The sequence below is a fragment of the Coloeus monedula genome, assembly GCF_965178545.1.
Source record: "Coloeus monedula genome assembly, chromosome: 15".
Classification (NCBI taxonomy): Eukaryota; Metazoa; Chordata; class Aves; order Passeriformes; family Corvidae; genus Coloeus; species Coloeus monedula.
Window position 1 is genome coordinate 2758196 of NC_138795.1, and position 13752 is coordinate 2771947.

A 13752-nucleotide genomic window follows, 5' to 3' on the forward strand; every position below is an offset into this window, starting at 1 on the left:
ATATCCACTTGGTCAGCCTCCTGTCAACGTGTTTTATCAGTAAGTAACAGAGCTGGGCTGAGGAAGCCATGGGAGGGTGGGGTGGGGCACCTTGTGAACACTTACTTTAAATGACCTGGATCTGCAAAGGCTTGAGAATCACTGAGTCAGTATAAAGGCAATAAAACGAGGTCTCTTGGTCCTTATAACAATGATTGAAAGGCTGTTTTCTTTCTCATTTAACATGCAGCAAGGACATATGGGAGAAGGCGAGGTAACAATATTCCTCTTTAATTTTCTAATGTTGACAATGTCTCATGGGAGAAATAACATTAAGTTTTTACTAGAGGGCAAAGTCCAAAATTTAAGCTTATAAGGGAGCAGTTTCACGTACGTTTACATAGTCTGCATGCCATAAATCAGCATTTTAACTGGATTAGGGAGTACCTGAGGCTGAAATGATCACAGTGGACATCACCTGTATGGTTTGTGACCCTGGGGGGCTGTGTTGCTGTGTTTGTGTGTGTGTGTGTTATGAATCCCAATGCTGGAGAAGTTTATTTTGGGAATTTTGGGTGCTGATGGAACATAAATACAGTGAGTGTCTGACCTGCTGGGTTCAGTGTGTGTGTGGAGTTCTCCAACAGCAGCTGAGGAGCCTGGAAAGGGGGTTTAAGTTTGGGAATTGCTCCCTCCCAACAATACCTGCAGGACTGGGGTCTTAAGAGATGAAACAAATCACATGTGCACCAGTTCCTTAGGGAAAAACAAGGTTTAAGTCAATATTACAATATTTTTATCATAGTAGGAATGAGGTTTGCCCAGCTACAGAAAGAGGCCTGATTATACTTGACTTTATTTTAATTAAAGGTGTATAAAAGATTCTTGAAATTTCAAATAAAGCAACCTGACCGAGCCTTCCATTTTTTATTCATATAAATTCTATGGGCTGTGGATTTTATTAATTTTTTTTTTTTTCTTTCAGCTTCTTAGCTGTTTGATTTTTTTCATGGAAAATGTCTTGTGTCTTGGTCAGACTTTCTGGTTTTGAGATGTCTTCTTTTTTAAAATCAATTTCTTTCGAGGGAAGGAAGGAAGCAAGAACAGGATAAATTAACCTCACCAGTACATTTCTGTGGTAGATTGGGACGAATCCTGAAAAAGCAGACCCAGCGTATCACATCATAGGGAAAAGGAAATGTGTCCTAAAACTTGTAGCACGCCTCATTACTCACTTTCCCTATACACATTTATTCCTAAAATGCTCCTTAAATGAGTAGAAGTCTCAGTTTGTTGCGTAGCTGTCGAATAATGCAACTAAGGAGGGAATTCCTGGCAGGGAACAGCTCCTGTGCTCTATTTATGATATTATACAGTGGCATTTATCAGCAAAGAACCTTATTTAAAAGTAATGAATATTATTAAGGATTATCATAGAAGGATGCTGGACTGTGAGGGGAACATTTCTCATTTTACAACATTTTCTCTTAGAGTGAGGCCATTAACAAAACTCTGCTGGAACGCTGAAGTGAAGTTGTAGGGGGGACAAAGTTTTCAGTCTTTGCAGTAAATGGGTTTTGCTGTTTTCATCAGGTTATTTTTGTTATTTACTAGTGGGTGGTTTATGACATGTTTTGATGTCAGGTAATTTAAATATGTAATTTATGTAACTGGTAGAATTCTTGTTTTCCCATTTTCACCTTGAAATTGTATCTATTTCCTGTTCACTGGGAAATGGGATATATGGCTTCATATTGTGGGAGCCCCGGAAACAAAATTGGCCATTCCCTTTTTATACTTCTTGAAAGAAACCTAACTGGAAACACAAAATATGATGGAAAACAGTCAGCTCGAGCACCCGTTAGAAATCCTGGTTTGTTATGAGGAGGAGCCTTTCCTCTGAAATAATGCATTTGAGCTGCTGGATGATACTGAAAACTAAAAGGGTGCAATGAAATCGAGAACATAACTGCTCATTCAGAGGGCAGATCACTCCCGGTTCTGCTGATGCAGCAACTGGTGCATTTTCCCCAATTATTCCAACAGTGTGTGCTTTGTTCTGTTAGTATGGTTTTTTTTCCCTGTTTTTCTTCTTTTCCAACCCCCCCTTCAGGTCAGTCCTCGCTGTTCCCGATGGAAGACGGCTTCCTGGATGACGGCCGTGGGGATCAGACCCTGCACAGCGGGTTGGGATCTCCTCACTGCTTCTCGCACCAGAACGGGGAGCGCGTGGAACGCTATTCCCGCAAGGTCTTTGTGGGAGGGCTGCCACCGGACATCGATGAAGGTAAAAACCTCACCCAGGGGAGTTCTGCTGCCTCAGGGACAGAACTGGGCTGTGACACCTTTTGTCTGCGAGCTCAGGGATGGGTGTTTTCCAAGCTTTGATATGGAAATGAAGCTTTCACGTGTCAGACGTGAGATAATTCAGATGAGTTTAGGTTGTAGTGTTGTTCTGCCACCGAAGAACAAAATCTCCTTGCCACACGTTAAACTGACTTCAGCAGGATAAAACGTACAAAAGTGTAAAATTAAACAAGCCAAGATCACCTGTGGAAACTCATGAATCCATTGCCATCATTTCACAGGCCCCAGAAGTCAGTAGCGTAGGAAAAGCTGCTCATAGTTTTATAAGGTCTGTGTGGGGGTAGTAAGTCCTAACTCTGTGTTTGGTTGCTCCTGTGTAGTTGAGGTTGTTTCCAGCAATGATTTTTGTCCTGTGGTAGCTTCTGACATGTGCATGGTGAGAACCCAGACAGGAATGAATCTGTGCAGGGCATCCTGAGGCACCAGGGAGTTGTGGTGGGCCCAGAGCACTGCAGCTGTTATTGAAATAAATCTAAAAAGTCATGTACAGGTCTTGTGAAGCTTCGTTTCACCTGAGCTGTGTGTTCTGTGTGTATGACGCTGCTGGGATAGTGGTTAGAAGAAATGCAACAATAAAGCTGAAAAGTTTCCTTTTCTTAATCACAGAATTGTTTTAATCCCCAGGTTTTTTCTGTCACTGCTGTGACATGGCAGCCTGAATGTCATGTCAGCCATGAGAGTAGTTGAAGCTGGATTATTGTAACTGTACAGATGCAGTGGCTCAGTTCTTGTGAATTAATGGGTTATGAACCTTTGTGATTATCAGTAGAAAGAAAAGCTTGAGCTTTGGCCTGTCTTGTTTTATAAGGAGTGTTCTGCCTTGTCATAAAGATTCCCCGTCAGCTACTGAGCACTGCTGTGAGCTGCTGGACATGGAGGGTCACAGAATGTTTGTTTATAGGGTGAAGCTTCCTGAAGTCAGTGTCTTCCAAATGCCTTAAATTCAATTTATTTGAATTTAAGTTCATGCCTTTTCCCTTTTCTGCTGTTCCAGATGAGATCACTGCAAGTTTTCGGCGCTTTGGACCTTTGATTGTAGACTGGCCACACAAGGCAGAGAGCAAATCTTATTTTCCTCCTAAAGGTAAACATCTAAAACCAAATCAGATTAGCATTTTAGAATAATTTTTTTGTGATAAGATACAAGATTGGTCTGACAGTGACACAGTGTTGAGAAGGAAAAGAGTTTAACCCTTGGGATTGTTCTAAACTGGTGAAGTCTCGAATGTGGCTTTGCAGTTATTACTCACTGAAAGAATTCTTCCTTAACTTCCTGTTTCTCCTTTATTTCATTTTCCCTTTTCTCCCTGTTGTTGTACATGTAGTAACAGCTCTTTAAAGGCACTAAATGCCTTCCACAGCAGCTGGGAAGGATTTGTCCCTTACATGAACAACCAGAGCACTTGCGGGTTAGAAATGTGTGATGAGAGCACCTTAAATCTTTTCCCCTCCTGTGTGGCAGCGTGATGTCAAACATAATTCTGAGTTCAATTATGATCCTGTAGACAAACAGCCAGCAGCAGTGATGTTTGTGTTTTCCCTCTGCCAGGATATGCGTTTTTGCTGTTCCAAGATGAAAGCTCCGTGCAGGCACTGATTGATGCATGCATTGAAGAAGATGGAAAGCTCTATCTCTGTGTTTCCAGCCCCACTATCAAAGACAAGCCGGTAGGTGGAATTGTCAGGGCCTGCACAATTCCTGGGTGATAAACACAAATTTGGTTCTTCACATGCAGTTTTTGTCTTCAGAACGTTAATGGTAAAATTTCTTTAAGGTGTCAAGTTCTTGGAAGAGAAAAGACCAAGTTACTACTTTTGAACGAGACATAGGAAGGTGTTTTAGTCTTGTTACAATGCCTATTTTTGTTAGAAAAAGATGTGTTTCCAGACAGGTATTTTATGCTTGCTAATGACAAACATGTAGAATTCATATTGTCTGAGTGTTGTATGTAACAGAGATAAATCCTAAAAACATACCACTGAACTATAAATTATTAATATACAAATAGTTTGGGGGCTGATGCAAGTTTGTCAATAGTTGGGGAGAATTCTGCTCTAGTCCTGTGCTTCAAATTTTGGCCAGCTGTAACCAAATACAAAGCAACACAGTAAATAAACAGGCAACTCTGGAGCCTGCTGCACTGAGATAAGGCTGGGACAACAGGAGCAGTGCACATCTGTGTGACCAGGGGGGTTGGACAGCACAGCTCAGTCACCATTAAGTAAATGTGTCAGTAGAGGGTGAGGGTTTTTTCCCAGAAATTTGGGTAACAAGGAAGTGATGAAATTTAGCACCCTCAAATGGTCTGTCTTAAGAGAGCTCGTTACCATTTCGAGAAATGATTGCTGAACAAGTAGAGTTTAGAAAGTAGAGCTGTTTAAGAGGTTTGCTTCTCTGTAGGACACTGTTGTAATTTATATTACTGAGACACTTTGAATTGTGAATGGTTAAAAAACCCAGGCTTTTTGTCCATAGGTTCAGATCCGGCCTTGGAACCTTAGTGATAGTGATTTTGTTATGGATGGTTCCCAGCCTCTTGACCCAAGAAAAACCATTTTTGTTGGTGGTGTTCCTCGGCCTTTACGAGCAGGTACACACTGCAGCACTGGGCATGTTGGATGTGCAGCCTGGTTTGGGGAGCACTGGGGGAAGCGAGCCTGGCAGCGAGGGAATATCGAGTGTGGTGACAGTGGGGGACACGAGCTGGCCTGATGTGGTGCTTTTAGAGAAACAACGGAGCCTAGAGCGCTGTTTGGTTTTGCTTTGTGCTCTAGTGGAGCTGGCGATGATCATGGACCGGCTCTACGGAGGGGTTTGCTACGCCGGCATCGACACCGACCCCGAGCTCAAGTACCCCAAAGGAGCAGGGCGGGTGGCATTTTCCAACCAACAGAGTTACATTGCTGCTATCAGCGCTCGCTTTGTCCAGCTGCAGCACGGAGAGATTGATAAACGGGTAAGGCCTGCGCCCCTGGGCTCCTGGGCTCCTCTGGAAATGCCCTCTCCCACCTCATGGGGTGTCCTTGGAAATGTTACACCAGATTAATCCCGTTTTTAGTGCCTCTCAGGTGCAGCACGCAATAAAATGGAGTGGTAGGGAGCTGGTGGTTCTGGCACGTGGGAGGTGACTGTGAAACAGACTTTGTCGACTTGCTGAGTGTAGTGGGAAGTGTGGCAGCTGCCTTGGCCTTTTCTAAGAATATTGCACTCCTCAGATGCTCCCCTTGCAAGGATTTGTGGTGTTCGTGTGATGCAGGGAGGGAGGTGCATGCCAAGGAAGGGGCAGCTCTTAATCCTGCTTGGCATCTTTGTGGGGGCCAGGCAGAACCAGCCCATGCCTTGTAAACTTGTTACTGTGCACTGCAGCCTCACATTCACCCTCCCACAGCCTGTGCAAAGGCTGTGTTTGGTTTTTTCATTCCTTCATTATTGTATTCCTCATTATTTTAAATTAGAGGAATATGGATCAGCACTTGCTTCTGCCCTCTTCATCTCTCTAAAATAGAACTGCCAGTTATGGTGATCTTCAGACCACAATTTTGGGAAACTCAGATGCTCACATCTCCTCTTGTAATTCATCCTTTGTCTCTGGATTTTTCCTACATGACTGTCACTACTGATCTGAATTTTATAGTTAATACAGCGGAAAACCTCCAAACTTGGCTGATTAGCCCATTATCATTTCACTTCTGCTTTGGCTATAAAGCTTGGGCAGAAGAATTGTAACAACAATTTGACTGTGGGCCTGTGAATTGGAATGTCTTTGTTCTAATCTTGGCTCTGAAATGAGTTCTGTACAGCTTTGAACAAATAATTTGGGCTGTCCTTGTGCAACTTGTGCTTGCATAAGCAGACACTTGGGTGAATAGGTCCATTGAAGCTGGTGGGACTACAAATTTAAGTAAGTACTTGTAAACTGAACAAAATTTTGCAATCTATTTCCCCTTCCTCCTCTCCCCCCACTCCTTATTTCCTCATTTTTTTGTGTAGTTTTTGTGTGGGGAGATAAATGTTCAGAGAGGATTCATCATAGGAGAGTTTGGGTGCATGAGGGAGGTAAAAATACACCAATACTACTACTTTTTGTTAAGGTTCTATTTATTAATAGTTTTCTAAGACTACTTTTCTGTTAAAAGAAAAATAAAATTAGTGAAAAACAAAGTAACAAGAAGGGATTTCCTGTAAAATTAGGCAAGAAGGTGCTGCTAAAGGGTGTGCCCTGAGATAATGCAAAGGAAGGGTTCAGTGGCTGGGGCTCCCACCCTGAGTGGGCCTGATGGAGCTGCTGTAACTCTCTGGAGCTGGGAAGTTGTCTGTGCCCAGCTCAGGGAGCAGTTGCAGCCCCTGCCACACTCCCAGTAAATGTGGCCAGGACACTTGAGCTGCAGTTTGGCCTCTGAACATGGCTGAGCAGAGGGAAGGGAACAGAATCACCACATGAAGGAAGCCTGTGTGGCATCTTTATCCTTTTAGCACTTGGAGAAGGCAGCACTCCTCAAAAAATCCCCAACCTCACACTACACAGCAGATGAGGGGATGGGGAATGCAGTGTTAGGAATATTTGCCTGCTTCTGCTCTTCTACAAATTGACTGAGTTGGCAGGGAGGGGTTTTGGGAAATGCAGCTTGATGGGAAGAGAGAACCAGGTCATTAAAAAGGCTGCTGTGCTGTCTCTGAGCAGTTTATGTGTCCTGTAAGCAAAAATGACATCAAACTACTGCAGTGCTGTCTGGACTGTGATAAAATTAGGTGGGTTTAAAAACCCAGGAACTTGTGAATGTCCTTATTTGCCTGAGGTGTGTCCAAGACCTGTGAGGTGCAGAGAGAGGAGCAGCCCCAGGCCAGATGCAGAGATAACAGCAGAGATACCAGTCACAGCCTGGGTGTTTGAAAATGTTGGTGAAAACATCACATTAAATGAGCTTCAGAGACGCTTCACAAACCCTTCTAGAACAGGAACTCATAACCTATATTGCTGCTGTTCTGAATTCCTGCCCATCACCTGGCCCTTAATGCCAGCAGCGTAGGAGGGCATCAGTCCCATGTTAAGCCTCTCATTTGATCCCAACAAGATCAGGTGGATTTCCTTTAGCTGAGAGGACTAAGCCATGGAAAAAGAATACAGAAATGGAGTATTTATTTAGAGAATAAATTAATTCTTTTTAATGTTGGGACTTTGGACATTGAAAGTTGCAGGCCATGTGCATACTTAATCCACAGTTATGGTGCTGTATAAACAGTTTCCATTCCTGCCTGAAAGGGAAGGAACTTAATTGGTCATCAAAAATAACTCCCATAATTATCCAGGGTTTTGGTGTCAGTCTGTGTATCAACAGTAGGTTGTTTGGACCTTTCTGTAAATCAGAGACAGCAGGTGTGATCAGTGGTCAGCACTGATTTCTGGAGGTGTTTTTCAAGGATCAAGGAGAGGGTAGGAGTGTTGAAGTGCCTGGAGTTTTGGGTGTTCCAACAGCCACGATCAGGCGTCACGAGGGGGAAATCTTGAGTGTAGCATTCCCTACTTCATTAACTGCTGGCTGCCTGCTAGAACACGGGTGTGCAATTAAGAATTTGCAACGAAGAATGATAAATTGTCTTGTTTTGTGGCTGCAGGTGGAAGTTAAGCCATATGTCCTGGACGATCAGCTGTGTGACGAGTGTCAGGGCGCCCGCTGCGGCGGGAAGTTCGCCCCGTTCTTCTGTGCTAACGTGACGTGTCTGCAGTATTACTGTGAATATTGCTGGGCTGCTATCCATTCCCGGGCCGGCAGGGAATTCCACAAGCCCCTGGTGAAGGAGGGAGGGGACCGCCCGAGACATATTTCATTCCGCTGGAACTAAAGGATCGCTCATTTGCAGGCCTCCAATTAAGTGCACTCTTCTGTTCTCCCGACTGCCCTCCCCACCCCGTCCCTCACTCACAGCATGTCCTTTTGTAGTAGTCTGTAATTTAACAATAGTCTAACGAAAGAATGACCTATAATGGGTATTTTATAGAATCTTGTCATTGAAAACTGTATTGGGAACTCCTTTTCGTATCGATAACATGTTGCAAGCGAGTTGCATTCTCTTGTCTTTACTACCGAGAGAACACTTAATTTCCTGCAACGTTTTCTTAGAGGAGAGAAAAATATTAAGAGAAGAGAATTGAAACAATAGAGTATTTTGGTTTTTTAATTAAATTATTGTTAATAAAGAACATAATAATACTTTTATTAAATAACCGTGTAACAATAACACTATCAGTCTGTTCTGACACTTTTCCCCCAGGGAAGCCTGTTTTTGCCTCTTTTTTTTTTTTGTTTGTTTGGACTTTGGATTTTTCCAGCAACAGATGAAGTTAGCATTTACCTACCAACAGGAAAGAGCATGTTTAAAGCAACAAAAATGCATGAGCAAAGTTGAAGCAGCACTATAATAATGATTTGTTTTGTTTTGGGTTTTTTTAAATATTTTAAGGGTTTCGAGGCTGAAATTTTAGCTCGGTGTGTATCTGACCGTGCCTCTGGCTACCACCCACATCCAAATTTCTAATGAGATAGGCAGAGCTTACTATATTTTCATCAAAATGATTACATTTTAAGAATTCCTGAATGTAAAAGTTGAGTAAAGTTACTACTGAGGGGGGAGTGCACTTTTTTTTCTTTAAGAGAACTCAATTGTCTGGTTACAGCCCTAGATATCCTACCAAAGCTAGAGTAATGACAACTAGTGAACTGGCATTTCCTCTCCTGAAGGATAAATATATAGATTTTATTTTTGATGGCTATATATAACTCTATATCCTAATATACTAACATTCATCAGGGGCCAGCCTTTGCTCTCCATTTTGACGTGAAAAAGTAGAAAACCTAAAGATACCTCAAGGATATCACTGATTTTTACTGGAGTTTTGATATTCCATTGTGGCACACAAACTCAAATTGGCTGCTTATTGGTTTCCCATCTCGGCTGTAAAGTCACTTTTCAATCCCCTCAAATTTAGCTATAACAGAAGGCATGAACCCAGGAGTTTCCAAATGTTGCTTTGCACTGTGGGCTGAATTTGTGCATGGAATGGTGCAAGTGTGCAGATGCCTTTCTTATTCTTGCTGTAGAAAGAATCCCAGCTCAGATCCCAGCTCTTCAGAACTAATTGTGGGGAGATAAAGACACGCAGGTGTTTGAAGTGCCAACATCGCTAATTAACGCCGGCTTTATTGGAACTCAGTCCTACCTTGAGAAGCATCAGCCCAGGACACGTGAACCGAACGCTGACGAGCGGGTGCAGAGGGTTTAGTTTGAAACAGATGAATGAAGGAGTAGTTCTGAAAATTTATTTTTAGTACTTTTGAACTAAATGCCCTGGCCAACTTCTCCACCAAGGATGTAGCAGTGTGCAAACAAAGTGATTCTGTGGCAATCTCTGCCCGGCCCCAGGGGCCTGGGACCACCTGAGAGTCTCCCAAACCAAAGATTTGCCCTGGCACTGCTTGGAAAACATCTGCTCCCTTCAAAGCCCCCCTCATCCCCTTCCCCCAGCCCCCATTATCTTTATGAGAAGCAGTTTTTGTGTTCAATACAGGCTTTAATGAACTGATACCTTACCAAGTTCCAAAGGTCAAAATGGAGACATTTGCTGTCTATTAGTCAAGTATAGCAAGGGAGCTGCTTTTACTGAAATCCCTGAAAATATTGACAACAGTAATGCAAATGCAGAGTGCTCTTGTGTAGATTGTCAGGGACTTTTTTTTCTCTGAAGTACATAATTATAGTTGGAATGTTCCTTTCATTTTTTTAATGCTTGTAGGTGGCTTGGGGTGTGCTATTGTGCCGATCCTACCCAGCAAACAGGTGAGGTGGGTTTCCATTACAAGAAATAACACTGTTTGAGAACTAGCTTTGAATAATAATTTTTTCCCTTTGTACATGACCTGCTGAATTTCGGTACAGTGTTTTTGTAGCTAACTTATTTTGTCATGCACATAATGTATATTTGTTATGCACTACTTTTGTATATCTTGTTTTTCCAACAGTGAGCATTTTTAGGCACACTTTTCACTGACGGGATATCTCTTTATGCAATACCTCAATTTTTCATATTGCAAAGAGTAGCTTTTTGTACTTTTATTACTGAGAGATCTTCATATACTTCATTTTTTAATATAAATAATTTTAATAAATTTTATTTTCTTATATTCTGCTTTTTATACATTTCAGTGCTCTGCATACATTTTGAATTATGGATGTTGTGCACTGGCAATGCTATTTTAGAATCTGCAGAGAAAAGAAAGCATGTTGCTTAAACATCTTAGCCCAGCACCAGGTATTTGGTGTACATATAATTTAAGAAATAGTATATGTAAAGTTGAGAATTAAAGAAGAAAAAGCATGAAAGTGACAAATGACACTTGTCTTTAGACCCATGAAATTTAAATGCATAAATATAGTGTAGAAATTTAAAAGTCAAGAACCATCAAAATTGTCTACCGCTTCTTACTGAGTTTTTAAAAATTATACACAAATGCAGACGTTTTTGGTGAATGTTTAGCCATTTTTATTATTACTAAAGAATCGATGTTAGGTGTTTGATGCAGAACTGTGTCTGCTCTTTTAAATTATATTTAAAGAATAAAAGAGAGCCTGCTAGGTGGCAGGCACGTAATGTTAGTATGCATGACTAATGTAAGAAATCGTTATTCTACTAATACTCACTTGTGATTGTGTGACAAGCGTGTTTACAGATCCTTTGGTTACACTTCGATTTACAGGGCATAAACAATTCTCTCCATTACTCTGTGCTTCAACAGTGCTGGCAAAGCCTTCTGATTCCACGGGGCTCTCTGGGGTTACCGTGTAGCCCCAGGCTCATTAACGTGTAATTAGGTACCGGTGGGGGGGTGTCATTAACGAGCAGCGGCGTTCCCGGGGGAGTTACAGAGTAATTCCATGGTTATTTTTGCAATGTAAAATAAAGTGTTTCTGATTATTTTATATGTAAAGGAACCCCACTGCCCCGTGCTTTTTTGGTATAGTCTCTACTTCTCCATACACAGACCTCTGCAGAATGCAAATTTCAACCTTGCAGTGACTGAATCTAGCGTTTTATAAGGATGCTGTTGGAAAGACTTGATAATTCACCCCTTGTGTTTTTGAAGAGTTAAAACCTTCTGTTCAAAGGTGATTTAAAACTTGAATGTGATGAATTGTGGCAAGTTAACTTCAAGTTATGTGCAATACCTATTTCAGACTTCTGGAAGATCTTTGCAGTGTAATTCTTTGTTTTTAATTGCAGACATTTAAAAATGTCATTTTCTACTGTTCTAGTAAATCCTCTTTCTTGCTGGTGTTTCTAAAGAAAAGAATCAGAAATCAATCTTTCTACTAATGTAAATTTGAGATTATTTTTAAAAAAAAATGGAATAAAAGGTTTTGGTCATTTGCTTTATTTTATTATCTTATTTTAAAGCTACTGTGATAGCATTGTAAGAATTGGGACAATATTGTATTCAACTGTTTTATTTTTTATATTTTTGAATTTTAAAGTATAATTAGTTTTTATAATTTTCATCAGATTTTTTTGTTATATTTTTTGGAAGTGAAACTTTTAGCAAGTGGGTGTCTAGTTTTTACTAATCCCTAATATGTTTTTCCCCCAATGTATTGCTCATATTATCAGAAGGAAAAGTTATTTAAGTATGTCAGTTAATTGTACTACTTGGCTGAATTTCCATATAGTTTTTACTGTGTATGGGGAGGTTGTAGTATTTATTATAGCATTTTAAATAAGGGTAATTCATTTTTTATTAAAGTCATTTTCACGTTTAAGTTCATATTTTTGTATGTTCTACTCTAAGTTATATAACACAAGTTACTTTTTTTAAAGAGTTCATTTGTTGAAGTGCTAGTGAAAATTAATGTTATTAAATAGTTTGCAAATGACTATTTATACCAGTATGCATATAATTTTTAAATATTTGTAATGTGAGATGTTGAATGAATAAAACTTTTAACTCAATGTTTCTCCTTAAACCTTTTTTTTTTTTTTTTTTGAGCTTCCTGTAGGAACTTGTTCCTTTGTGGCCGAAGCTCGTGGGGCTTGGGGAGGGGGTTTTGTTGGGCTGTGTGGGGTGAAAAGGGCTTTAGGGGAAGTTCTGCTGCCCTGTTCTGGTCACAAATGCAGCAAAGGTTCCTTGGAGAGGTGAAGATCCAGCAGGAGAGGAGAGAACCACTGAGGCTCAGGTAACCCCACAATGGCTGGAAAGGGATCTTAAAATTGATCTCATTCCACCCCCAGCCATGGGCAGGGACACCTCCCACTGTCCCAGGCTGCTCCAAGCCCCAATGTCCAACCTGGCCTTGGGCACTGCCAGGGATCCAGGGGCAGCCACAGCTGCTCTGGGCACCCTGTGCCAGGGCCTGCCCACCCTCACAGGGAGGAATTTCTTCCCAATATCCAAACTAAACCTTCTCTCTATCAATGTGAACCATTCCCCCTTGTCCTGTCACTCCATCCCTTGTAAATAGTCTCTCTCCATCTTTCCTTCAGCTACTGGAAGGCAGCAGTTGGGTCAACCAAATCTTCCTCTTTTCCAGGCTGAACAATCCCAACTCCTTTATCCTGTCAGAAACCACACTGGGACACAGAGAGAGCCAGAGTGGGGCCAGGGCAGAGCCCAGCAAGGCAGGAATAGTCAAGAATTCCTTTTTAATTGTCTCACGCTTGTGATCTGACAGTAACAGAAGGAAGACATCTGGCATTTTAGAGAACTTGCTCGTTTCAGCCTTAATTTAAAATATCTAAACTTGAAATACCTAGAAAGTCATGTGAAGCGTTGCTACCTTGTGTATCTGCTCTTCAAGGGCTGTCCAGCAGGTACTCAAGGAATTCCAGAGTTGTGCCGCTAATCTCGAGTGCCATCACCGAAGGAATTGTGGTGCAAATGTTCAGTGGATAGCGAGTCTCATTCCTTTGTATGAGTGCTCCGGGAAAAGCAGATCCTGGAGCTGTGATGGGATTAGTTCTGCCAGTGCTGATCACTCGCCATTGCCTCACCTGGTGCACGTGGAGCAGCTCCTGCCTTTGGAAATTGGTTTTTAACAGGAATGGGAAGTTTTGCTGGTGATTCCATGCAGATATTCCAGATTCCCTTACCGTGACTGAACAGAACGCTGGGATGCTTGGGATCAGGCGTGGCTGCGGTGCAGTGCCTGCCCAGGGAGCCAGGAATTCCTCGGTGCTCAGAGCCAGCCAAGCAGCACCAGGCGCTCTTGACCAGTTCCAGCGTGTGACTTAGCTGGGAAACTTTATCCCTCTGTTCTTTGCATCGGGATTGTCAGGAAATAGTCACAGTTCAGCCTCTTTCAGGGATTAACATGTTCTTGATATCGTTTTCGAGTGCCAATGGTCTTTTAGACAATATGTG

At 41.8% G+C, this 13752-nt stretch overlaps 1 protein-coding gene across 1 annotated transcript in view; it reads left to right on the forward strand.

Annotated features, from left to right (window-relative positions):
• CPEB4 (cytoplasmic polyadenylation element binding protein 4) overlaps positions 1 to 12344 on the forward strand; it is a 38395-nt gene extending 26051 nt beyond the window's left edge. Inside the window, exons 3-8 of the mRNA XM_082291581.1 lie at positions 2093 to 2266; positions 3341 to 3430; positions 3896 to 4014; positions 4823 to 4937; positions 5122 to 5303; positions 7961 to 12344. Of these exons, the coding sequence (XP_082147707.1) occupies positions 2093 to 2266; positions 3341 to 3430; positions 3896 to 4014; positions 4823 to 4937; positions 5122 to 5303; positions 7961 to 8188 (908 nt within the window). The 3' untranslated portion in view covers positions 8189 to 12344. The remainder of the gene's footprint in view (positions 1 to 2092; positions 2267 to 3340; positions 3431 to 3895; positions 4015 to 4822; positions 4938 to 5121; positions 5304 to 7960) is intronic.
• The last annotated feature ends 1408 nt before the right edge of the window (positions 12345 to 13752 follow it).